General features: G+C 70.5%; 2 protein-coding genes across 2 annotated transcripts in view; one reads left to right on the top strand and one right to left on the bottom strand.

The window, feature by feature from the left end:
* LOC112955643 (coronin-7-like) overlaps nt 1-23,477 on the top strand; it is a 39,272-nt gene that overhangs the window by 12,281 nt on the left and 3,514 nt on the right. Inside the window, exons 8-24 of the mRNA XM_026048964.1 lie at nt 5,568-5,654; nt 5,946-6,028; nt 19,157-19,211; nt 19,306-19,363; nt 19,431-19,576; nt 20,703-20,798; nt 20,880-21,020; nt 21,103-21,238; nt 21,318-21,493; nt 21,770-21,878; nt 21,987-22,073; nt 22,204-22,346; nt 22,647-22,751; nt 22,824-22,909; nt 22,992-23,133; nt 23,247-23,336; nt 23,428-23,469. Of these exons, the coding sequence (XP_025904749.1) occupies nt 5,568-5,654; nt 5,946-6,028; nt 19,157-19,211; nt 19,306-19,363; nt 19,431-19,576; nt 20,703-20,798; nt 20,880-21,020; nt 21,103-21,238; nt 21,318-21,493; nt 21,770-21,878; nt 21,987-22,073; nt 22,204-22,346; nt 22,647-22,751; nt 22,824-22,909; nt 22,992-23,133; nt 23,247-23,336; nt 23,428-23,469 (1,782 nt within the window). The remainder of the gene's footprint in view (nt 1-5,567; nt 5,655-5,945; nt 6,029-19,156; nt 19,212-19,305; nt 19,364-19,430; nt 19,577-20,702; nt 20,799-20,879; nt 21,021-21,102; nt 21,239-21,317; nt 21,494-21,769; nt 21,879-21,986; nt 22,074-22,203; nt 22,347-22,646; nt 22,752-22,823; nt 22,910-22,991; nt 23,134-23,246; nt 23,337-23,427; nt 23,470-23,477) is intronic.
* Nucleotides 10,889-18,087, bottom strand: VASN (vasorin). Its single transcript, XM_026049098.1, has 2 exons — nt 18,050-18,087; nt 10,889-13,226 (listed from the first exon to the last, which is right to left on the bottom strand). The coding sequence occupies exon 2, from the start codon at nt 13,214-13,216 to the stop codon at nt 11,207-11,209; it is 2,010 nt and encodes a 669-aa protein (XP_025904883.1). The 5' UTR covers nt 13,217-13,226; nt 18,050-18,087; the 3' UTR covers nt 10,889-11,206.

The following is a 23,477-nucleotide window of genomic DNA, read 5'->3' as shown; positions in this document are numbered from 1 at the left end:
CGCTCTCACCGCCGGGCACTGACCCGCCCTGCTCCTCGRGCTGCCTCTTGGCACCCTGGCCGAGGCTGTGCCCGGGGCAGCTTGCAGTGGCCTGYGCCCTGCGTGTCCTCTCTCAGCCCCTGGTGCCCATCCTGCTCCGCGGCGCTGAGGAGCCGGGGGCAAAGCTCAGGGCCGATGCACGTGGTGCGGGGCCAGGGCATGACGAAGGCCCCCGTGCAGAGTGTGCGCTGGCAGAGCAGGGCTGGGCCGGGGTCTCTGCCGCCCCCGCGCTCACAGGCCGTGCGGGCGCCCGCGGCGGCTGCATCTGGCCGGCACCTGGCTCCCATTACGGCGCCGGGGCAGGCGGTGCTGACGGCGGCTGACGGGGAAGGYGGCGAGCGTGGCCGGCGTGGGCTGGCGCGGCGCGCGCTCCGTTCTCACGAGAAACCTCGGCCGCGGGGGCTGCAGCGAGGCACGGGCGAGCGAAGGGCCCCGCGCGCCGGCAGAGAGCCTGCCCAGAGCCTGCCCGCTCGCACGTCCTCCCTCGCCCCCCGCGGGGACCTGTGCCAGCCACGCGGGGCCCAGGGCGGCCGGAACGGGCGGCAGGGCCGAGCGGTGCCCGGGAGCTGCCCGTGTGCAGCAGGAAGCGGCGCAGGGAGCAGCGGCTGCTGCGGGCCCGGCCCCAGGGCAAGCGGATGCCCCAGGGTGGAGGCCGCGTGGGTGCCGTGCAGACCGCGTTGCCGTGTCCGTGCAGCGGGTGACAGGAATGCGTGGCGGCCTCCATAGCCTCCGCACGCCCGGCAGCRGGGCTGCCTGCACCGCCGGCCCAGCACCAACGCCTTGCCTGGTGCCACTGCGGCCCACAGGGAGCTCACGCCGCGGCCTGCGCGTTCGCCCTGGTCTACGTGTCCTCCGGCCACGGCGGCGTCACCCTGCGCAGGGGGGACAGTGGGAGAGGGCGAGGGGACGGCGCTGGGAGCCGCGCGGCCGCTCCCTGGGGACTGCGGCGGCCCTGCATGCAGCTGCTCCGGCTCCTCCGGCCGGATGCTGCTCCGGCTCCTCCGGCAGAGCCTGAGGACGATGGAACGGCGCGTGCCCGTGCCGGACCCCAGTGCAGCCCCTCAGCCTGCCCTGCGCAGCCGGACACGGTGACGGGCACCTCGTCACCTCAGCCCGGGACAGGGGACCGCGCATTGRGAAGATGCGTGAGGATGGTGCGGGGTTCCCGGCCGTCCCTCCCCGTCCCACGCCGAGGTCACCCCGGGGGTACCTGACTCCCAGCCTCGGCAGCAGTTTCCTCCAGGCCGGGGGAAAGTCCACAGCATCCCACATTCCCAAGGAGACCGTGGGAAGCTTTGAAAAAGTTGGCCTAGCTCTGGGCTGCCTATTTATAGTAACGCGCGCTCCACTCTCTCATGCTTCTGTTCCCCAGCGTAGCTGCACGGGACTGTTTATATTTCCTCTTCTCTGCTTCCCCCTCATCCTTCCTTCCCAGGAATGCTGCTTGGTATTGCAGGGATGGGGAAGTAGAGGCGGATTCGGGACAGGCCTTTTGCTTCCTTCGYGGCTCCACGAGGGCCGTGGGCGTGCGAGGAGCCCGATCTCATCCTTCCCTCTCCCCGCTGCCTTTCCTCCTGCCAGYGCGGTGGGGACGGCTCTTGCTAGGTTGGCATCTGCTGGCATGGAGAGGAGAGACATGAGGGGCTTGGGGTGTGCAAATGGGTGTGTGAGTGCAGCCTGCGATTAAAAAGCACCGTGGGCCCCGTCTGCTTTTGGTGCAGGTGTTAGGAAGGACTGGGAAGGCCTCGTCCCATCTTGCTGCACCAAGAGCGGTGTCAAAGTGGGTTCGAAGTCCTCAGCAGCACTCCTGCCTGCCTCCCTCCCCACGGTGACACACACCTGCGGTGGAGAAAGGGAGACTCTGAAACCCGTGTGAATGCCGAGCGGAGCGCGGCACCGCTGGGGAAGTGTGCGGCCGCTTTCCACATCAGGCCAGTGGCTGTGACAGCAACGGCTTGTTACGGGAGCCCAGCAAGGGGTGACTGGCCCGTGAGGAGAGCTGGCCCTCGTTAGCAGGCACAGAGTTGGCCATCACTGTCATCCTGGCTTCGTAGCTGGGCCTGTGTCCGTGTTTTCCTGTTTCAGAGAAGGGAGCAGGGTAAGTTCTGCCCGCAGACGGAAGCGCTCCCGGGGCTGGCATGGCAGGCGCCGCAGGCTCGCGGACCGTCCCGGCCGAGCGGCGGCCGCTCCCCGCAGCGCCCTGCAGCGCGAGCTGCAGCMGGGGCTGTGCGGGCTGCGCGCTGGCCGGGCGCCTCGCCCGCCCGGCCTCCCACAAGCCGCTCYGCTCTCCTGGCTACCTCTGGAATAGCTTGTGTCTGGCGAGGCTGGGAGCTCACATTCCTCTGCCTGGAGGAGGGGTCGCACAGGCGCGCCGCTCTGCCGAGGATGCTCCGAGTTAACCCTCCCGGCGCCGTCGGGAAGGGCTTCCCCGGGAAGCCTTTTCCCCTGCCCAGGCGTCTCCCATGGAAGAAGCAGTTGCTTTCCCTGTGTGTGCAGACACGCGTGCCCCCCGCACGCCCACGGCCCTCAGGCTTTTGGCACGTGGAAGAGGGTTCTGCCCGTGTCTCTCTGCCCACGGCCTGGCCCCAGAGGCCCCTCAGGAGCCCCCTGCCCCAGCGGCTGCTGGCAGAGACACGAATCAGCCCAGCCCCGTGCCTCGGATCTCTGCAGATCCCAGCAGTGCTGGAGCTCCCCTGCGGAGGTTGGATGCCTGTCTGCCAGCCACCGGSCATGGACAAGGCTGAGCTCTGCAAGGGCAAGGCGCTGCCCCAGGCCCCGCAGAGCAGCGGGGAGGCTTCCTGGCAGCCCCTCGCTGCTCAGCAGGACTTTTGAACTTTATCGTTTTTGCAAAACCTCCAGGCCCCACCCAGTGAGTGGGGCTGGGCGGGGGCAAGCAGCCAGCGGGGACCCCGGCCTCTGCCAGCGGCCAAGCAGAGGCCGCGCTGCCTCCCCCAGGGCAGAGGCCGGCGCTGCCCCTCCTGGTGCTCACTGCCATGGGCACCTCCCCGCTCTGCCCYGGGCCCCTTCACATCTTCCCCTGGCCAAGGTAAATATCCCCCRTGGAGGCAGCGCTGGCGCAGGGAGCAGCTCCCGCTTTGTGCCCTGCTCTCCTAGGCAGCCGGCGGCAGAGCCAAGAAGCCGCCGCTCGCCGCAACCAGCTGTTACCAGCCCGCCCGCCCGCGGCTCCGCTGCCAACAGCTGCAGCYGACACTGTTCCCATTCCCCGGCCGTGCCGGGCCCCTTCCCGGGCCTGTGTGTAATGCTTGGCTCCGCCGCAGCACCCCGCAGCCAGCAGCTCAGCTGGGGGCTCCTGAGCCAGCGCCTGGGGCTGGCATCTCCGCAGGGGCGGCGTGTCCCCGCGCACGGGGCGCWGCGCCCGCAGGGAGCACAGGGCACAGCCTCCCTGTGCTGCGGAGCCGTCTCGGAGGAGGGAGCCCGAGCTCCCCCCCAGCCCGGGCTGCTTCAAACCAGCTGGGCTGGAGCTGCACAATGGGCTGGAGGAGGCAGGGCCCCCGGCGCCGGAGCTGCGAGGCCTCCCGGGCCCCCTGCGTGCCCGCCTGCGCTCAGCACTGGGGGCAATGCCCACGTTCCCTTGCTCCTGCCTCCCCTCTGAGCGTGCTGGGGGAGCAGCACCCTGGGGAGAGGCAGCAGGGGCACCCACCGGGTGCTGCGTGGCTGCTCGGTGCCCTGGGGATGCAGGTGGGGGCTCCCCGGACTGGGGGCTGGCCCGGTACTGCCAGCCCCATGAACCCCATGGTGCCCCCCGCACACCAGCCACACCGCCGGGTTCCTCGGGGCCAGGCCAGGCTGTGGCCTTGATGCTCACCCGGCCTCGTCCCCGTGGCACCTGCCCCCTCAGGACAGCGGGGCAGGAGGGTGGCCTGGTGGGCACACGGTGCTGCAGCCCCCATGCGCCCACCTCCAGCAGCGCCCGCGGGGCCAGGGCCGGAGCCGCGTGCGCGCCCGGAGCGCCCAGCCCCGGCCTCCCGCATATTTGCTGACATACGTACTGCTCAGCGCGCCATGGAACTAATGCAGAAAACATGTTGCCGCGCTGCCGCGGGGGCGGGCGCGCTGCGCCGAGGGGCCGGCCCGGCCCGCGGGGTCCCGGCACAGGTAGAGCTGGGCTGGCAGCGGCGGTGGCACCAGCCCCCCGGGACGCGGGACGTCCCACGGCCCCGGGAACAGGCAGGGGCCGGAGCGGTGCCGTTCYTGGTGCCTCCCCACACCTGGACAGCAGCTCCCGCAGGACAGGGCGGGACGGAGCTGGCAGGGATTGGGGCCATGCTCCCTGCTGCAGCTTGGCCGGGGAAGCTGGGAGCCGAGGGGCGTCCCGCGCTCGCCGGGAGCCGTGCTCTCTGCCAGCTTGCCGACTGTGGGCAGGGCCCCCAGGCCACATCCTGCTTGTCGCCCTTGGGAATGCTGGCCCTGGTCAGCACAGCCTCTTCCTAGCAGGACACGCTGCCTCGCACCRTGTTTGTGCTGGCAGCGAGGCCCGCGGGCCGCAGCCGGGGGAGCGGGAGCAGGGTGCCCGTCAGGGCACGGGATGCACCCTACATCCCTCCCAAAACRGCCAGGGGCTGCTCTGTCCTCCTGGAGAGGGCAACATCTCGCCCCGCCCCGGGCATGGGGAGCCCCRGGGAGCCTCTGGAAGGAGCAGGGAAGCGCGGGCACCTCCGTGCCCCTGTCCCAGGGAGCCTGGGCAGGAGCCCGCGGCAGCAGCGCGGTCACAGGCAGGGCTGCGGGGCGGTGCTGGAAGCGCCGCGCTCCGTTCAGCRCTGGCAGAGCTCCTGCTTTTTTCACGACAGCCTCTAAATCGTGAGCAGTTTGGCTGTTTTATGGGAGCTCCATTTAAAAAAAAAAAGCAGGAGGGGGCTCCCAAGTTTCTGCGTGCGGTGGGGCCAGCGCCGGCTGCAGGGTCCCGCTGGGGCCCCGCCAACCGCAGGGCCCATCTGGGGGCCACATGGGAGCTGGTGCCGCCGGGTAACCCTTCCCCTGCCGGCACCGGCACCGGGCGCCACGTGAGGGACACGGCTGGGGACATGGCCAGGGGGCAATAGGGGTGTGCGAGGAAGAGCAGGGCTGGCAGCAGTGAGGAAGGGCCCCGCTCGCCCCTCGGGTGACCCTCGGCGTTTCGGTAGCCTCTTGCAGCCGCGATCTGGCAAGGATGGCGAGCGCCGGGATGTGCCCGTGGAAGTAAGTTCCGCTGCTGCTTCCCTGGYGCTGTCTTGCCCGCCAGCATGGGCAGCTGCTGAGGCGCCGAGCCCTGTGCCGGCAGCACCTTGGTGCCGCGCACCCCGTCCTGCTTGCCCTGCCATCGCTGYGAGCCCCCGGGCGCGCAGCCGGACCCTCCGGCGGGGCTGGGGCCGTCCCCGCTTGCAGCACTGCGACACCACGGGCACCTCGCGGCGAGCCTGGCTCTGTGCCACACCGGCACTGCTCACGGTCACCRTCGCGTCACGCCGCAGGCATGTGTCCCCGCCGCGCGCCCTGCACACACTGACCGCGCTCTCATGCCTGCCTTGCAGAGCGCCCAGGGGCACGAGAACAGCAAGGACGCGCGGCTGCTCTGGATGGGTGCCAGCGACTACCTCATCTCCGTCGGCTGCAACCAGGTACAGACCTCGCGGGAAGGTCCTTGGTGTCACTCCACACATGTCCTCCGTGCCAGCCTGCTCCTGGTGGGCTAAATACAAAGCCAAGCGCTTTTAGAGTGACCCATGCGGCCCCTGGGAAGGCAGGTGGCTCTGGAGGCCTCAGGTCTGGTCTCTGTGCCCTGTGGGTGGCACAGCAGGACTGACCAGCTGGCACAGCACCCTTGGGGGGAAGGTGGCTGCCCTGGGCGAGGGGCACACAGTGTGGGGCGGCCCCGTCGCGCTCATGAGGCTGATGCTTCGTCCCCACAGATGCGGGAGCGCGAGGTGAAGCTGTGGGACACGCGCAAGTTCAGCAGTGCGACGCACTCCCTGGCGCTGGACACCTCGCCCGGGTAGGAACGGRGACTCGCCGGGGAATGGGAGGGCCCTGGGGGACAGCGCAGTGGGGGACGCGTGCGGCCAGGTGAGCATGGAGGTAGAGGGGGACGCAGCCGGGAGCTCCTGATGTCAGCCGTAAAGCTGGGCACCGTGTGACCTTGTCCCAGCAGTGTCGGGGTGGGAGGAGCTCACTGTGACTCTGGCAGAGGTGACAGCAATGGAGACYGTGTGGCCTTGTTCCTGGCATTGTGCAGGTGGGAAGGGCAGGAGGTGGCAGTGCTGAGCAAGATATGACCGTGTCCCCAGCCACTCCGGGGTGAAGGACACTCCGTGCTCCTGTGGCTGGAGGTGACAGAGCTGTGATTGGAGGTGACAGGGCTGCCCGGGGCCACGGTGGCCTCCAAGGTGCCACATCCAGCTGGGGGTGAGCACGGCGCTGTGGGAAGCAGCCCCTTCCACGTGCACATGCCGAAGCTGCTCTTTGTCCTTGCAAGGCATCATTAGCATCCAGAGTGAACACCTCCAGAGGAGGCCTGGGCACACAAGGTATCCCCAAGGTTGTGCCAAGGGGACACCCCGCGTCCCCCACCCTGCGCCCGGGGGCACTCGCCGAGCTCACCCACCTGAATCGGGTGCAGGCGYGCGGCGCTGCGCTGGCCCCGCTCGTGCCGCCTCGGGGCTATTTTGGCTGCTGCCTTTATCGGCGGCGAGGAATGCGGCGGGCCGGCCCCGGGCGCGCCGCTTATCTGCGGGGCAGCCGGGCTGCGCGSCTCGGGCCGCGGCGGCGCGGGGCCGATAAGGCGGCCGGGCGCGAGCAGGGGCCGCACGGCACACGGACCTGCTGCTTTTAGCAAGCGCTGGGGCCGAGCACTCGCTGCCGAAATTCCAGCCCGCTCCCCAGCTCTCGCGGCCCATAAATTTCTCGGAGATGACAAATGGCAGAGGGGGATTTGGGGCTCGCTCCCGCACGTGTGATAAGCGAGAGCTGCGCTTGCTGCCGCCAGGGCTGCCTGGCTGGTGGCTGCTGGGTTGGGATACCCGGGGCTCCGGCTGCCGCGCGCCCCTGGGACATYGACACTGGGCACTGGGCTGCATCCGAGAGCMGGCTGTGCTGCAGCGGGGACAGGGCCGAGCCGTGGGGACGGACACRAGCCGTGGGGATGGATATGAGCYKTGGGGACGGACACGAGCCCTAGTGGCATCTTGGTCTCTGTCTAATGCCCAGCAGTGTTTCTGCTGGCCCTCGTCCACCAGAGTCCCCGGGGAGCCGGCAGCACGAGGCGTGGGTGGCCGCGGCCGCTCGCCTGGCCGCCGTTGGGTCGCCCGTCGCTCCCTTTGAATCGCGTTTTATCTTCCCTACGGCCTCCTTTAATTAGATCAAGGAGCAGCAGGGCAGGAGCCAGGAAGTGGCCTCAATAGGTTATTGTTGCCCTAAATTGTAACCAGGACCCGTGGAGTTGGGTTACCAGGACTGGTGCGCAGGTCAGCGCCCAGACCCCGCTGCCGCGCGCCCGCCGGGCCGGGGCCGGGCCCCGCCGCTAGGAACAGTGGCTCCCTTGTTGAGTTGTGCGGTCGCCACCGCACCGTCCGCCCTGCCCAAGAACCGCAGCAAGGAGCAGGGCCCGACCGAGCCGCCCGCAGGGAAACAGGGACATCCCCTCCCTGCCGGCTCGCGCGGGAGCTCCCCGCGTTGCAGGGCACCCAGCTCYGGGTGCTGCTCGTGCCAGGCTGCTGAGGGCAGATCCACCCGGCGCTGAGGTGGGATGAGCCTGTGGGGACGGCGAAAACACGGCCAGGGAGGGGACTTTGCTGCTGGGGACTCAGTGAGGCAGGAGGCTGGGGGTTCCTGGGGGGTGCACATGGGTGCAGCGCTGGCGCAGCGCCCTGTCACACACCGCGGCGCGGGGTTTGCAGCGCGGGCGCTCGTCCCTGTGCCCAGTGCTACAGCCATCCATGTGCCTCAGTGCAGTGTCTGCGAGGCAGAGCGAGACCYATGCGCGCTGGAGGCCGAGGTGAAAGAATTGGCCACGGCTGCACAGATAACGCAGAGTGGGAGTGTTTAATCGTTTAGCCTCAGCTCTTAAAAGAAAGAGTAGGCAGTGAGCTGCTGAGTTTCGCACCAGCTGGCCCTGGGCATCCTGGACGAGCTCAGATGGATCAGGGCCCTCCTGTGCCAGATGCCCGAGCTGACCCCTTCCAGGCCAGGCCAGCAGCGGTGGGGCTGGCCGCAGCACCGGGATCACGGATCATCCCTCGCTCTGCCCGCGCTGCCTTGGCGCTGCCCAGCCTCGTGCCGCGGGGATGCCCACGCTGGGGACGAGCGGTGTCCCCCTGGGGACCACACTGCGTGTGCCCGCGCAGCACCGGGGACCCACTCAGGCCATCGCTGCCACCACCATATCCACAAGTGTGAGGTTGGCCCTGCAAAGGGTTAACGTGGCGGTACGGCCAGGGTAATTGCACTGGGTAAAAATAGCCCCTCTGCATGGGCTGGCTCGTCTAGGGCAGCCGCCTGGCGGCCTAATTGCCCAAATGGCTCCCAGATGGGCGGCAGCGCCGGCGCAGGCCGCCCCCTCGAGCGGCCAGCGTGCCCAGCCTCAGGCCTCGACAGCTTTCCAGGAAGCCGGAGCGTCGCCGCGAGCCGTTCCCAGCAGCGTGCGGCGCAGCGGGCACCCTGACCCTGCGCGGGCCGCCGCAGCCCTCGCCGAGCCCCTCGCCCTGCCCGTGGCCCCCGCTCGCCAGCCCCRGCTGCATTTAATAGCGAGCGGGAATTTGGGATCTTTTTTCCCCCCGTTTTCTTGGTGCCGTTTCAGGGGTTTTGCAATGCTTCGCCGGCGCTGATTCAGCGCGCAGGAATTGGCCGCGGCGGGTGCGCGGAGCCGCTGCTGGCACGGTGCAGCGCGGGGGGCTCCCGGCCCGCGCGCGGGGGCCGCGGGGTTGCACCGGAGCTGCCGCCGCTGCTGCTGCGTTGGTGCCGCTGCCGGTGATGCTGGGAGGCAGCGGGTGCCGGTGCCAAGGCCTCGGGCAGCCCCCAGTCCCCCGTCCGGGCGTTGGGGCCAGCCGAGGCGCCGCTTGCCGCCCGCCGGCGCGAGGCTCCAGCTCCGCGGCCGCGTTTTCATCCCTCCTCCTCGCCTGCCTGGAAAATATACAGAGCGCGCAGGGAAAATATTTACACAGCAGCAATTTGGGGAGGAATTCGGGAAGGCTAATTTAAAAAAGCTGCGGGCAGAGCACCACAAAGAGCCCTTTGAGCGGGCGAGCGCGGCCCTCGCGCCTGCCCGCCGGGCCGGGCCGCCCGTGCCACGAGGGTCCCCGCGGCCCCGCACCGGCCCCAACGGGAAGCCCAGGCGGGAGCCCCCGCGGCCCCCATGGCCTGCGGAGCGTGTCCCACTCCGCGCCCCCCACGCCAGCCCCGCACTCCACCCCGAGGCACTCGGTGCCCCCGGCGAGGCCCTGCGCCCCCGCTGGCCCCCACGGAGGAGCATGGAGGCGCTCGGGGGCCGGGGCCACATCCTGGCGGCCGCCGTGGCGCAGGGCCGCTCACCTGGGCGCTCGCGGGCGCCGCGGCAGCGCCGGCCCCGCCGCGGGCAGCGAGAGGCCGGCTCGGGTTGCAGGCGCCGCCGCAGCCCCTTGGGCAGCCGGGGGCCTCCGCGCGGCCCGGCACAGCGGGGAGGGGGGCAGCCGCTGCGCCCGGTTTGCTCATTTTCTCCAAATAAAACATCCCGCYATGGGCAGGCACCCAACCTGGAAAATTCCAGCGTGAATGATAAAGGATTGGAAAACGATTAAAAGCAGAGGCCAGCGCAGCCGTGGSGGGGAAGGCGCCCCAGGCCCCCCTGGCCCCACACGGCAGCTCCTGCACCCCGGGAGGATGTGGGGGCGCCGGCGGGGGCAGCTCCGGGACGGTGCCACATCCGAGTGCCGCGGCCTCGGGGGCAGAGCCGGCACTTCCGTGGGGCAGCACCCCCAAAACTGCCCCCGCTTGGGGTCACACCCAGCCGCCCGGCAGCACAGCCCTGGGTGACCAGGGTGACGTCAGGAGGTCACCGGGGCTGGGCCGCTTGGCTTGTTTGTCTCGCCTGCCCCCGGGGACATTTGGCAGGCGGGGTGGGGATGAAGTAACTGCGTGATGCGCAGGGCCGGGCGCCGTGCAGCCTTGTGGCCTCTCTTTGGTAACACCTCCTTAACGCGCCGTGGGGGCAGCATCGCGGGGGGCAGCGGGGCTGGAGCTGGGAAAACCCCCCATCCCGTGTCCTGACTCATCCCAGCGCCCCTCCAACAACAACAGGAAGACGCGGCCGAGCAGCCTGGCTGCCAGAGGCCGCAGCCCCGCGGGACACGGGGCCGAGCGGCCCCGGCTGCCCCGTGCCCGGAGCTCCCGGAGCGGCGCCTGCCCATGAACAGCACCCGCAGCCCCGCTGGGCAGGGACTGTGCCTGCAGCGATGGAAACCACYTGGGCTGCTCGGGGAGCCCGGCAGGGCTCCAACGCAGCCCTCCATCATTGCAAACACTCTGCAGAACTTCTAGTTATTATTAATTTTATTTTATTTTTTTTTTACAAAAAGACACCYTTCTGTCTGCCTTACAAAACAGGTGTACGCAAACCTGTACTAGAAAAGAGCTTTCCCAGAAGAAATGGGAAATAACCATGTATAAATATTCTCTCCAAGTTCTTAAAGCTTCRGTTGCTGGTTGGCCTTTCGGCGCGTCCTTCGACGCCGGGCAYGGAGAGGCCGGGGGGCCCAGCCCCTCGGTCTCCCGCGGGGGACCCGGCCTTTCCTTATTGCTGCTCACATCGACTTGCCAGGGAGCCCAGAGTCACAGGCCACACTTAGCTGAGGGACCCTTTGTTACCAGCACGTCGGTGCCCCTCAGCTAAGTCACGGACAACTTTCTTTTCAGCTACTGCTAAAAAAGAAAGCCAACCCAAATCCCAAATTAAAAAACCCCTTCTCTTTCGCTAACCACATTCCACGTAGAGTCACAGAAGTCAAGGCACTTAGTCATATGCTGAGCGGTAAAATTAGTGTCTCCTCCCTAAGTGTGTAAGCCTCTCAGAAATTGCACGTTACGGGTTTTGGGTTTCCGTCCTAATTGAGTTAACTCCTCAGCGTTCCTGGTCCCGGCAGGGCCCCGGCGCTGCTCCCGGAGCATTGCCGCATCCCGCTCCGCTTGCCTGGCCCCTCTGCGCTCAGAAATAGGATGGCTTGAGCGCCGTGCTGTTGTTGTTGCTGGGGTAGTGCGACTGCATGAGCGGCACCTCGCACTCCAAGGGGTTCGACAGCACCGCGTTCTCTGGCGCCTTGTGGCTGCTCAAATCCCCGTTTTCCAGGCAGGCTTTCACACCTTCCAGCTCCAGGGGGCYGGAGTCCACTCCGGCCCCCGTGTCGGTCTTTGCCTGGCGGTGTCGGCGGCAGTAGGTGACCGCGGTGACCACCACCACGAGCAGCAGCACRGCGGCCAGCGCGGGCACGATCATGAGCGTGAGGTTGCTGTCCTTGCCCTGGGTGACGGGCGAGTGCTGCTGGTGGGTGAGCTGCAAGGTGCGCACCTCGGCGCAGAAGTCCTCCCGGGAGCCCTCCCKCAGCGGCCCGATGCACACGCGGTAGGTGGAGTTGGGCTTCAGGGCCCGCACGGTGTATTCGGAGAGCGAGGCCGGCAAGCGGAGCATCACGGGCCGCTTGTCCGGCCCGGAGAGGTTGCGGTAGCTCAGCCGGATGCCCCTCAGCTGCGCTTTGGACTGGACGTAGTGCTGGAAATCCACCTTCAAGGACGTGCTGCTCACCTGCTTGATACTGATCTGCCCGCTCCGAGTGGGCGCCTGCGTGGCGGGCGGCACCGTAGTCCTCCTCACGTGCGCCTCGCAGAAGGCCCCAGCAAAGCCCTGCGGGCACAGGCACCGCAGCTGGTTCTCAGCGTCCAGCTGGCAGGTGCCGCCGTTCAGGCACGTGCGAGGGGGGCACGTCTGCGTCGGGAGGCTCGTGGGGCCCCCCGGGGCGCTGAGCGGCGTCGCCGTGGAGCTGTCCCGGGGGGCCCCGGTGTCCGGGCTGGGCGCAGCGGTGCCGGGCGCTGGAGATGGGCGGCTGCTGGTGGGGGGCAGCGCGGGCGGCTGCAGGGTGGTGGGGCGCGCGGTGCTGCTCGTGGTGGTCGTGGTGGTGGTGGGGCAGCCGAAGTCACCGTACTGCAGGTGGTGGAGGAGCTTGCCCGAGTTTTTTGGGGGGAAATGGCACCGCGTCTCCTCGGGCCGCCGCAGGGCCACCCCGCTGGTGTTCACCCAGTGCACGAGCCAGCTCATCTGGCAGATACAGTTGAAGGGGTTTCCTGCAGCTGTCACGGCCCGGAGTCTGGGGAAGAAGCCGGAGAAGTCCCGAGGGATGGTGTTGATGTTGAGGTTGCTGATATCCAGCTCCTGGAGGTTGTGCAGGCTGTGGAAGTCCTCGGGCAGCAGCTGGGAGATGTGCGCGTTGCCCGCCAGGTTGAGCTTGGTGAGGCTGCCCAGGCGCCGCAGCACCGCAGGGACGCGCTCCAGCAGGTTGTCGGAGACGTCCAGCTCGTGGAGGTTGTTCTGGGGCTGGAAGAGCTCCTCATCCAGGCTCGTTAGGCCCAGGCCCGCGATCTTGAGGGACTCAATGTTAACTGCGCGGAAGGCACCGGGCGCAATAGCAGGGATCTTGTTCCAGCTGATGTCCAGCAGCAGGAGGTTGGGCAGGTCGAGGGGAGGCACCACCCAGAGCTGGTTGTTCTGCAGTTTGAGCTCCAGGAGGTTCTCCAGAGTGTCAAACGCAGCAGCGTGGATGTGCTGGATCCTGTTCCTCTGCAGGTAGAGGCGCTCCAGGAGCCGCAGCCCGTGGAAGGTCTCATTGGTGATCTCCTGCAGCTGGTTGGAGGACAGGTCCAAGTTGACGAGCTCTGTTAGGGGCTGGAAGACATTCTTCTGAATGGCGGTGATCTTGTTCTGCGAGAGGTCCAAGAGCTGGAGGGCGGGCAGGCTCCCAAAGCTGTCCTCGCTGAGTGTGGTGATGCCATTCTCGAAGACGTACAGGGACAGGGTGTTGGGGGGCAGCCCGCTGGGCACCGTGTGCCCTCGCCTCGCTGCGCACAGGATGGTCTTGGGGTCTTGGCACTGGCAGCCCGTGGGACACGCCACAACGAGGTCCGCGGGGGCGAAGAGCAGCAGCGCACTGAGCAGCAGCCGGTTCATGGTGTCAGCTCTGCAGGAGAGAGAAGCCCCGCCGTGGTTAGGTGCTGAGCAGTGCTGCAGGGACCCGGTGCAGGGCACGTCTGAGGGCCCTGCGCATCCCAGGCTGCAGGCGTCCTGCACCTGGGACAGGAGCGGTCCCTAGGCCTTGGAGCTCCCTGCTGTGTGTGACCTGCCGCTGGGTCCACACAGACCGGGAAGCGCTYGGGCTCTGGACAGGGAGGGCGCTTGGAGAAAGCAGGAGAGGGGTGTCAAGGCGCCCACGTCCGAGGTGCTGAGGCTGCTCCCGGGCCCGTCCCGCACACAGGCTTCCCATGCAAAACCCTTGGCCTCTCCCGTGTTGACGGATGGCCTGTGGCYGTGCTGGGGGAGCAGGGCCGGGCCCCACAGGCTCCACAGCGCTGGGGCGCTGGGGCAGGAGCCCCAGGCCCGGCCTGGCGCCCTGGGGCTGCAGAGCCTCTCGAAGCCCTTGTGTCCGTGAGCAGAGCGGCCCTGCCGCTTTCCCGGCCGGCACGGGGCCCCGCGGCGCCCGCGCTCCCCTCGGCAGGGCGCAGCTCAAACATGTGGGATGCGCCGCCCGCCCCGACACAAGCCGAGCCGAGCAGAGCAGAGCTGAGCACAGCAAACGAGCACAGCAGAGCAGAGCAGAGCTGACGCCCACTCCGCCACGCCAGGGAAGGGGGTGGGAGCCGCGCGAGGCCGTTAACCCTTTGCTCGTGCCGGGCTGCGCTGCAGTGGATGCCCCAGCGCRGCATCCTCGTTGTGTCCCTCCGTGCCTGGCGCTGCCAGGTGCCCCCGGCGGGGGCTCGGAGCCCAACCTGCTGCGGTCTGTGCTGGTTTTACAAGCAAGCAGTGATGCAGCCGCCAACATGCCGCGCGCACCAGCCGAGGACGGGGCTGCCTCTGTGCGAATGCAGGTTGTGCCCCCACTGCAGCATCGCCTGGGGCAGCAACCGCAGCCCCAGGCAGCACCACCCTGTCCCTGCATCCTCCTGGGCAAGGAGGGAGGTCCGGGAGGGCGGACAAGGCTTGGAGCAAGTGTCAGCACCCGCAGAGCTGCCAGGGCCAGCTCCGGGCACCGTGCCCAGCTCCTGCGTGCGGTGCCGGGCACCGCAGCRCGGCCGGACTAGCTCCAGCTGCAGCTGGATCCCGATGCTGGGCACGCAGCTCCGCCTCGAGACTTAGGCAAAGGTGGCAACACGCCGGTGGTGCTGACACCAGCATGGAAACGGAGAAACGGTGCCTGGCGGGCACCACTGCCCGCTGTGGTGGCCGTGTCCGGCGCCCTCCCAGCCCCACAGCCGGCAGGCGTCGCCCCGTGCTCTGCCCTCGGCGGGAGCTCCTGTGTCAGGGCCCGTTGGGGAGATGTCCCCTGCAATGCCCTTGCTTTGTCCCCTGGGCTCAATCTTCCCCCTCTGCCCTTGCTTTGTCCCCTGGGCTCAATGTCCCCCCGCTGCCCTTGCTTTGCAGCGCGAGGCAGCGAGGGGAGGCAGCCGGCTACGCTGCATGGCCTCACTCATCTTTCAGCACCGTCTTTCAGCCTGGTTAATGAGAGCCCTAATTAGCAGCAGGGAGGGGGCCATGCAGCCGTGTGTGCAGCCAGGGCGCGGGCAAAGGGAAGGGGACCCTCCTGCCACCCCGGCGCCACTGCYGGCCCTTCCACCCCTTGGCTCCCCACCCAGCATCAGCCTGAGGATGTTTTACCAAGGGCACATGGGGGCTCTGCAGCCCCTGCCCCCCAGCCACAGCCGGGGCACGGAGGGGACAGGAGGACCCCAAAGGGGGCCCAGGCCCCCTGCACCGGTCCCAAAGCCCCTTCCCCGGCACCTTCCCGCCCGCGCAGCCGCTCCAGGCCCTTAACAGCCCCCGGCGCAGCCACGATGGGGCCCCCGCTGGACCCRCTGCCCGCCCGGTATACATGGCCAAGGCGGCCGGTGCCCCCCGTGCACCGGCCAGCACAGAGGTGGCCTGGGTGCGCGGCACGGGGACATGAGGACGCTGTCCCCAAAGCCAGTGAGTGCCGAGCACCCAGCACGTTCCTTCCAGGCTGGACACCTTGGTTGCAGCATCCCTGAGCCCCAGCCCGGCACATGGGCCGGTGCAGGCAGAGGGGCTGGCAGGACATGGGGCACGGGGCCACGCGGGCAGCGGCCGGGCACACAGGAGCCCCAGGCAGGCCCGCGGGCCCCGGCGGGGCGCGAGCCCCGGCTGCGGCTGTGTTTTGCAATGCCAGGCTCGGGTTTCGCTGACGTGTCCCGTGCTGCAACCAGCTGCTGACTCCGAGCCTCTCGTCCCTTTAATTACGCTGGCATTTCCTCCGCGGCTGCCAGGCTCCCCGCTCGCCCGGCCCCGGGCAGGTTGGGCTGGCTGGGCCACGGCCGCCGCCGTCCCCGCCTCGCCACGAGCKCAGGGCAGGTCGCAGAGCGCGGCGGGACGCGGCGGGACGCGGCGCTCCACCCGCGCGCGCCGCCCGCTCCCTGCGCAGCGCCGCATTCCTTGCTCGGCCCCGCGCCGGCCCCACCGCCTGCGTGCGCTCGGTGCCGCTCGGGGTTACCCGGCCCCGCGGGCTTCCCGGCTGCATCGCGGCTGGCAGCACTTCCCCCTCCCGAGCAAAGCGGGATCCGGGCAGGGAGCAGGGAGCAGGGAGCAGGACAGGCTGCGAGGGACGGGGCCGCAGCCCCGGCTCCCGTGGGGCGCTTGGCCGGCGCGCGCGGCCGCGGCCTTGGCCGGCTCCTCGAGCCTGCCCCGCGGATACTTGCCCAATTATTCATGTTTTCCAGCGGCGGGAGGGTCTGGGCCCAGCTTCCCGCCGCCCCGCGCGGCCCTTCCCTGCCGGGCAGCAGCTCCAGCAGAGACAGCGAGTCCGYTGGAGACAGCCCGGTGCCCAGCTGGGTGAGTCGGCCCTGCCACCAGCTCTTGGGCACTGTGGGCACTGGGATGGCAGCGCTGGCTGCTCGGGTGGCACCAGGGTCTCCCCAGGGTGCACGGCCTAGCGCTCAGCCCCAGCCAGGCCCACACGCCTGCTGCCTGTGGCATGAGTTTGTGCCCGCTGCYGCCTGTGCCCCACGCAGTGCCCACGGAGCTGCCGGGGCCCTGCACGGCCTGACCCTGCTCACCGCGGGGGCCTCTGTCCCCCGGGCCCCCTCCCTGGCCACGCACCGGCCCCTCAGCCCCCAGACCTCTGCTCTGCTCCAATGCGTGTCACCCCGTGTGCCACCCCGTGCCCRCTGGTGTCACCGCGCTGGAGCCAGGCAGGGCTGCCCTGGGCAGGGGACATGTCCTGCAGCACCGCTGCCCTCCCCACGGCCACCCACGCTGCACGGCCGTCCCGTGTCCACCCGCTGCCAGACAAAGGCACCGTTGTCACCGGTGCACGGCCGGGCCAGCGGCCGCGGCGGTGCCGCATCCCGGACAGTGTCCCCCTCCGCACAGGGACACGGCGGCTCCGCGGGCGCCCGGCGGGCGCTGCCCCCTGCCCGCCCCCCCGAGCAGCCCCCGTCAGCACCAGCCCCCGCCGGGGACCCGAYAGGGGGGAGGCTGCATTAGCCCTTAATCCTCCTTCCCTTCAGCCCAGCCCGTGCCGGAGCTCCCGCCTCCTCCCGGGCTGCCTCCCTATTTAATTAAAGTTTCCGCAGCAGCCCCGCAGGAATGCGGCCTGGTTATTGCGTCCCCGCGCCGCCCGCCCGGCCCCCGCTCTGCCGGCCCTCGCCCCCGCGCCGTTCTGCCCCGCTGCCCCCCGGCCCAGCCGCCGCGCAGCAGCAAATCCCACGGAGCCGGTTTTCCCCGGACACAGAGGCCACGCGCTGGCCAAACAGGGGCGGCTCCTGGGCCGCAGTGCCGGGACAGGCGGCGTCCCGGGCGCGAGCGGGCGGCTCCGGGCGCTGTCCCCGAGCGCTTCCTTGTGCCGGGCAGCCGGGCCGGCCGGGCCGGCGGGCGCTTGCGTCAGGGCGACCCGGCGGGGCCGCCTCGGCCTGGCGTGGCACCGCGCGCCGAAAATAGTAATTAGTGTGGCCCTGCTCGCCGGCACGGCCGCGTGGGCAGCAGCCCGGCTCCAGCGCCACCGCGACGGGCCGCCCGCCCCGGGATGGGCTGCGGCTGTGCCCAGCAGGACCAGACCTGCCGTGTGGGGCACGCGGTGGGCAGAAGAGAGACCTGGGGGTCGGACGAGGGGTCACAAACACCCCTGCACACGGGGCATCCCTGCAGAGCGGCAGCAGGATGCGCAGGCGCTGGTGGCACCACCTGGACCTGCCACCCGCGAGGCAGCCGGGCGCAGCCGTGACCACTGCCCCGCGGTGGCCCTGGTCCCTGCAGAAAGGGCAGCRACGCAGCACCCCGCAGCATCGCGGCACAGCCGGGCATCCCCGCGCGCCCGGCATCCCCCGGGCAGGAGGCAGCAGAGTGGGCGGCCGCACGCCCGGCATCCCTCGGCAGGCGGCCAGGCCTGGACACCAGCCCCGCTGGCACCGGCCCCGCAGGGGAGCCCGGCCGGCGGGGCCCGGGGATGCTGCGGGACCCAGCAGCACGGCGGGGCCGGCCGGGGCTGCTCGGAGCGGGACAGTGCGGGACAGGCAGCCCCACAGCAGCCCGGCCCCGAGCAAGGAGTGCGGGGCAGCGCCGGCGGGGGAACCGAACCGGCAGGAGCCGCCGCCGCTGCGGGCGGGGGGCCCGGGCAGCCCCTGCCCGCCCCACGTGCGCGCCGGCCCCGCGGGACGGACGGGCAGGACGGAGGGTCCCGGCCGTGTGCCGGTCCGCACCGCGGCCGGGCCGAGCAGGAGCGACCCGCGGCGCTGCAGGGCCGGCGCTGGCAGCGCTGACAGCGGCGGCCGCACTTACCGGCGGGCCGGGCCGGGCCGGGCCGGGCCGGGGCGGTCACTGCAGCATCATCACGGTCACGGTGGCGGTGATGGTGATGATGRTGATGGTGATGATGGTGGTGGCGGCTCGCCGGGGCGGTCGCTCCCTCAATCTGGTGGCGCCGGGAGAGGGGGGCGGCTTTAAACACAGGGGCGGGGCCTGCGCGCGGCGGGGCGGGGCCTCCCTCCCGCCGCATCCCGATTGGCCGGGGTAGGGGGCGGGGCCCGCCTGGCTGCTGGCTCCGCCCCCGTACACCTGGAGCGGGCCGGGGGGCTGCGACCCCCGGGGCCGCCGGGACCCCCGGGAGCTCCGGGATCCCCGGGACCCCCGGTCCCCGCCGCGGGCCCGGGCGCGCCGAGGGCTGCACGTGCACGGGCACACACCGGAGCAGCCCCCGGGCTACCCCCGCCATCCCTGGCGCCTCCCGTTGCGCCCCCAGACCCCGCGTGAGCCGCGTTCCCGGGAGCGGGGCGCCGGGTCACATCCCCGCAGCCGGGCGGGACGCAGGCTCCCCACGGCGCGGGGCCGGGGGAAAGCCGCGTCCCGGCAGCATCCTCATCCTCGGCGTTTCCCCAGAGTCAGCSCGGGTCAAACCCCAGGGCCACACGTGTGCCCTGGCCCGACCAGCATCACCACAGAAGTGTCGCCGCAGAGGAGAGCGACGCGTTGCCCCGTTGTTCAGCCCTGAATGGCTCCTCCATCCCTCTCTAGAGCACATAAAGCAGCGATTAGCCGGGCTCCAGCCCAAGGGTGCCCGTGCTGGGGGGGGTGCAAGGCCGGCGCTTGCCATGTGCCAGGATGTGCGTGGCCGCCCCCCGCTGCCCCCGTGCCCTGTGCCAGCGCAGGGCCCGGGGCCAGGGCGAGCGTGGCGACCGGAGGCGGCACCGCTGACAGGCCGAGCCAGCCAGACCGGCCAGGCACGTGCGGGGCGACTGGGCGTGCGGGGTGACCGGGCGCATGGGGTGACCGGGCGCACGGGGCGACTGGGCGTGCGGGGCGACTGGGCGTGCGGGGTGACCGGGCGCGCGGGGTGACCAGGCGCGCGGGGTGACGAGGTGCACGGCTCAGCCGGCTCCTCCCTTGCAGGGCGGCCATCGCGCTCTACGACGCCGACACGGGCCTGCTGCTGCTGGCAGCCAAGGTGAGGGGCTGGCGGGCGGCGCGGGACCGTGTGGGAGTGTGTGGTGCCGTGCAGGGCCGCTCGCCCCGCCGCTCAGCCCCGCGCCGCCCYGCAGGGCGAAAGCCTCCTGCACTGCCTGGAAGCGTCGCCGTCGCTGCCCGCGCTGGCGCAGGGTAAGTGGGAGGCGCGGGCGCGTGCCGGCGCCGCGGTGCCCGCCGCTCACCCCGCTGCCGCCCGCAGTCAGCCAGTGCGTGACCGAGGGGCGCACGCGGGGCCTGGCGCTGGTGCCCAAGTTGGCGCTGGACGTCATGGCCTGCGAGGTGCTCCGCGTGCTGCAGCTCACCGACGCCTTCCTCGTCCCCATCAGCTACGTGGTGCCTCGCAAGGTAAGGGGGCGCAGGGCAGCTCTGGCCCCACAGCCCTGGGGTGATGCGCTCCCTGCTGCCACAGATCTGGGGGGCCGGCTCCCCGCTCCACACCCGGGCCCTGTCTGGCGTTTGCATCTGCTCTGTAGCAAACTTCAGAGCCAAAAATAAAAAAAATGTGCRAGGGGGGGGGCAGGGGGTGGCTCAGCCCACAGCAAAAATACCCTTTTCTGTAAACAGAAGCTGTTGTGGAAAAAGTGGCGTTTAAAAAAAGCCACRGAGTGTACGCGCTGCTGCGGGGAGGCCGCGGGGCGGCCACGTTCGGGTGGCCCGGCCAGCGCTCCGGCTGCCGCCCACTGCCGGGCCGGGCGCCATGGGCACTGGAGCCCCACGTCAGCCACTGCTGCTCCCAAGGGAAGCCGAGACCCAGGGGCGGTGGCTGCGGCCCMAATGGGGCAGCTCCCCCCGTGCGCTGCGCTCACGTCCCCTTGAGGAGACTCAGCCCTGTGCCCTGCTTTGGGTGCCCCGAGGGGCCCTCATTGGCGGCAGGGTGGGGACCGCGGTGTCGTGTCATGGGGCTCATCCCACCGGCCGTGGCAAGGGCACCCCGTTGCAAGCTGCAGGATGCTACCTGTAGCACGGCGGGTGTGTGATAGTGGGTGCTCACACCAYGAGATGGGCGCTGGTGTTGGGTAATGGGGGCCGGATGCTGGGTGCAAAGTGCTTGGTACTGGTGTCAGGTGCCCCTGTTGGGCACTGGAGGCGGGCACTGGGTGCTGAATCCTGGGTGCTCGGTGCCGGAGGCCGATGCTGGGTGCTGGATTTTGGAGCCGGCCGCTGGCGGGGGTGCAAGAGGCAGCGCAGAGCCAGGCGGCGCCTGACACCTACAGGCTTCGCGGCGCAGCTCGGCCGGCACCGGCACCATCGCCCCGCCGCAGCAGCGGCTCTCGGGGCTGCACGGGGGYTGCCCCGGGCCCGTCTGCACTTGGGGTGCCCAGGGCGCCGGTGCTGCCATCCTGCCCGCGTGGGAACCGAGCAAGGTGCCGGGCCAGGCTGTGTCCCGTGCAGAGGGTGCCAGGCAGATGGGGTGGGCTGGGTGCTGGGGACCCGTGCCCAGCCACTCGCGCATCCCCCGCTGCCTCTGCAGTCGCTCCAGGAGTTTCACGAGGATCTCTTCCCCGACTGCGCCGGGACCGTGCCGGCCACCACTGCCCGGGCCTGGTGGGCAGGGGACAGCGAGCAGGTGGGCGCTGCCTGCGGGGGTCCTGGGCAGGGGCACCGCAGGGAGGAGCAGCCCCTGCCCACGGCTCCGCTCCCACCACAGGTGGCCAGGGTCAGCCTGCACCCAGCGCGGAGACCCACGGAGCCCTTCACGTCGCCCCTGGTGCCTGGCACCCAGCAGCCGGATGATRCTGCACCCAGTGCCGCGCTGCCCGACTCCTGCCCCACCGACAGCGACCAGAGTGTGAGCATGGGGCACTGGGGCCGCRGGGGCTCGGGCTGCACCGGGATGCCCGGCACCTCCTGCCCACCTGCCTGCTCCCCAGGAGGGCAGTGGCTACTCGTCGCCGTCCAGCTCGCTGGCCTCGCCGGGTAGCGCTGCCACCTCGCTGTCCRCCAGCACCGGCCCCTCCAGCGGCTTCGCCAGCAGCCCCAGCCAGAAGTCACTGCAGAGCATTTTAGGTGAGCGGGCACGGGACAAGGTGGGTGGCACGGGGGGACACCCAGCCCGGGATGCTCATGTGGCACGTGCCCCCGCCAGGCCCCAGCTCCCGCTTCCGGCACGCGCAGGGCACCGTCCTGCACCGCGACAGCCACATCACCAACCTCCGGGGGCTGAGCCTCACCACGCCGGGCGAGAGCGACGGCTTCTGCGCCAACCACGAGCGCGTCGCCCTCCCGCTGCTCACCGCCGGCGGCCAGATCGCCGTCCTCGAGGTGCTGCATCCCTGCCCGCCCTATGCCCGCGTCCCTGTGTGTCCTGTGCCCGCATCTCTGCATGTCTTGTACCTGCATTCCCGCACATCCAGTGTGTGTGTCTGTGTTCCCGCACGTACTGTGCCCGTGTCCCTGCACATCTTGTGTCTGTGTGCCTGTGTCCCCATGTGTCCTGTGCCCACATCCCTGTGCATGTCCTGTGCCACCTCTCCGAGGGCTGTGCCCTGCCAGGCCATTCGCCCTGATGGCTCCTCCCTGACCCTGTCCCCTCCGCAGCTCTCCAGGCCAGGCCGCCTCCCCGACAYGGCCGTGCCCACCATCCAGAACGGCGCGGCGGTGGCCGACCTGTGCTGGGACCCCTTCGACACGCGGCGGCTCGCCGTGGGTGCGTGCAGCTCCCGCCAGGGATGCCGGCCTGCGCCGTGCCCCATCCCTGCGCGCTGGGCTCCTCCTCACCCGCTCCCCGTGTCTCCCCGCTCGCCTCACACCGCAGCGGGCGAGGACGCCAGGATCCGGCTGTGGCGCATCCCCGAGGGAGGGCTGCGGGACACGCTGCAGCAGCCGGAGGCCGTGCTCACAGGTGAGGGCTGCCCGGCACAGGGACGGGCTCCTGCGGGGGCAGCGCGGGGGCAAAGCCAGGCCCTGCGGTGGCCCTGTCCCCGTGCCTGGTGGCAGGCTGGGGCAAGGACACGCTCCGCTCTCCCTGCCAGGGCACACAGAGAAAATCTACTCCATCCGCTTCCACCCTGTGGCCTCTGACATCCTCGTCTCGTCCTCCTACGACATGACGGTGCGGATATGGGAGCTGGGCGCCGGACAGGACGTGCTGTGCCTGCAGGGACACACGGAGCAGGTAGCGCGGAGCCCGSGGGCTGCCTGGCACCGGGGAACCTGGCAGGGTTCAGACGTGCCAGCCCTCCACGGCTGCCTCCCAGAGGTGCCATGTGCGATAAGAGGTGTCCTAGGGCCACCACTGGCCCAGGACCCTGCTAGCCTGGGTCAAACCTCCCCGGGGAGCGCACAGCGGCACCAACACAGCCTCCGCTTGCCCTGTGGCCGGAGGGGGCCCCGGTGCCGCCATGCGCCTCAGGCCAGCAGTGCGACAGAGCGCACAGGACCACGGTCCTGTCACGGCGGGGTTGCCCCTTGCTAGATATTCAGCGTGGCCTGGAGCCCCGACGGGCAGAAGCTGGCGACGGCGAGCAAGGACGGCAGGCTGCGGCTGTACGACCCGCGGCACAGCCCCCAGCCCGAGCAGGTGGGCGCAGGGGCGGGCGCCGGGGCTGCCGCTGGGCGCCACGGCCTCACACAGCCCCTCTGCCCCGCGCAGGAGGGCCCCGGCCCCGAGGGCGGCCGAGGCGCCCGCCTGGTCTGGGTGTGCGGCGGCGACTACCTGCTCGCGTCCGGCTTCGACAGGTGGGTGCGGGCGGCACTGCGGCGCCCGTGTCCCGCAGGGAGCTCCCAGAGCTCAGCTCCCTGCTTGCTGCCATCCCCACAGCCGCAGCGAGCGGAGGATCCTGCTGTACCGGGCGCAGGACCTGTCCGCCGGGCCCCTCACCGTTCTCGGCATCGACGTGGCACCCTCCACCCTCCTGCCCTTCTACGACGAGGACACCAGCGTGCTCTTCCTCACCGGCAAGGTGGGCCGGGGCTGCCCTCATGTGTGGGGCAGAGCGGAGCGTGGCCTCGGGCGCCCCAGGGCGCGGGGGACCCGCTGTGCCCCACCGCTGCCCCCACCCCGCTCTGCCCACAGGGCGACACCCGTGTGTTCCTGTACGAGGTGACCCCGGAGCCCCCCTATTTCCTGGAGTGCAACAGCTTCAGCTGCAGCGAGCCGCACAAGGTGAGGGGCCGGGGGCCGCCGGCCGGGCCCCTGTGCCCCCGCCACGGCGCAGGGCCCCGGGGAGCGGCCGCTGACGCCCCCGCCCCGCCAGGGCCTGGCCTTCCTGCGCAAGCCGGAGTGCAGCGTGCGCGCGGTGGAGTT

This window comes from Nothoprocta perdicaria, unplaced genomic scaffold (genome assembly GCF_003342845.1).
Source record: "Nothoprocta perdicaria isolate Ctin4 unplaced genomic scaffold, notPer1 scaffold_59, whole genome shotgun sequence".
NCBI lineage: Eukaryota > Metazoa > Chordata > Aves > Tinamiformes > Tinamidae > Nothoprocta > Nothoprocta perdicaria.
The sequence above is the reverse complement of the archived record's forward strand: the minus strand, read 5'-3'. Positions and strand labels throughout refer to the sequence as shown.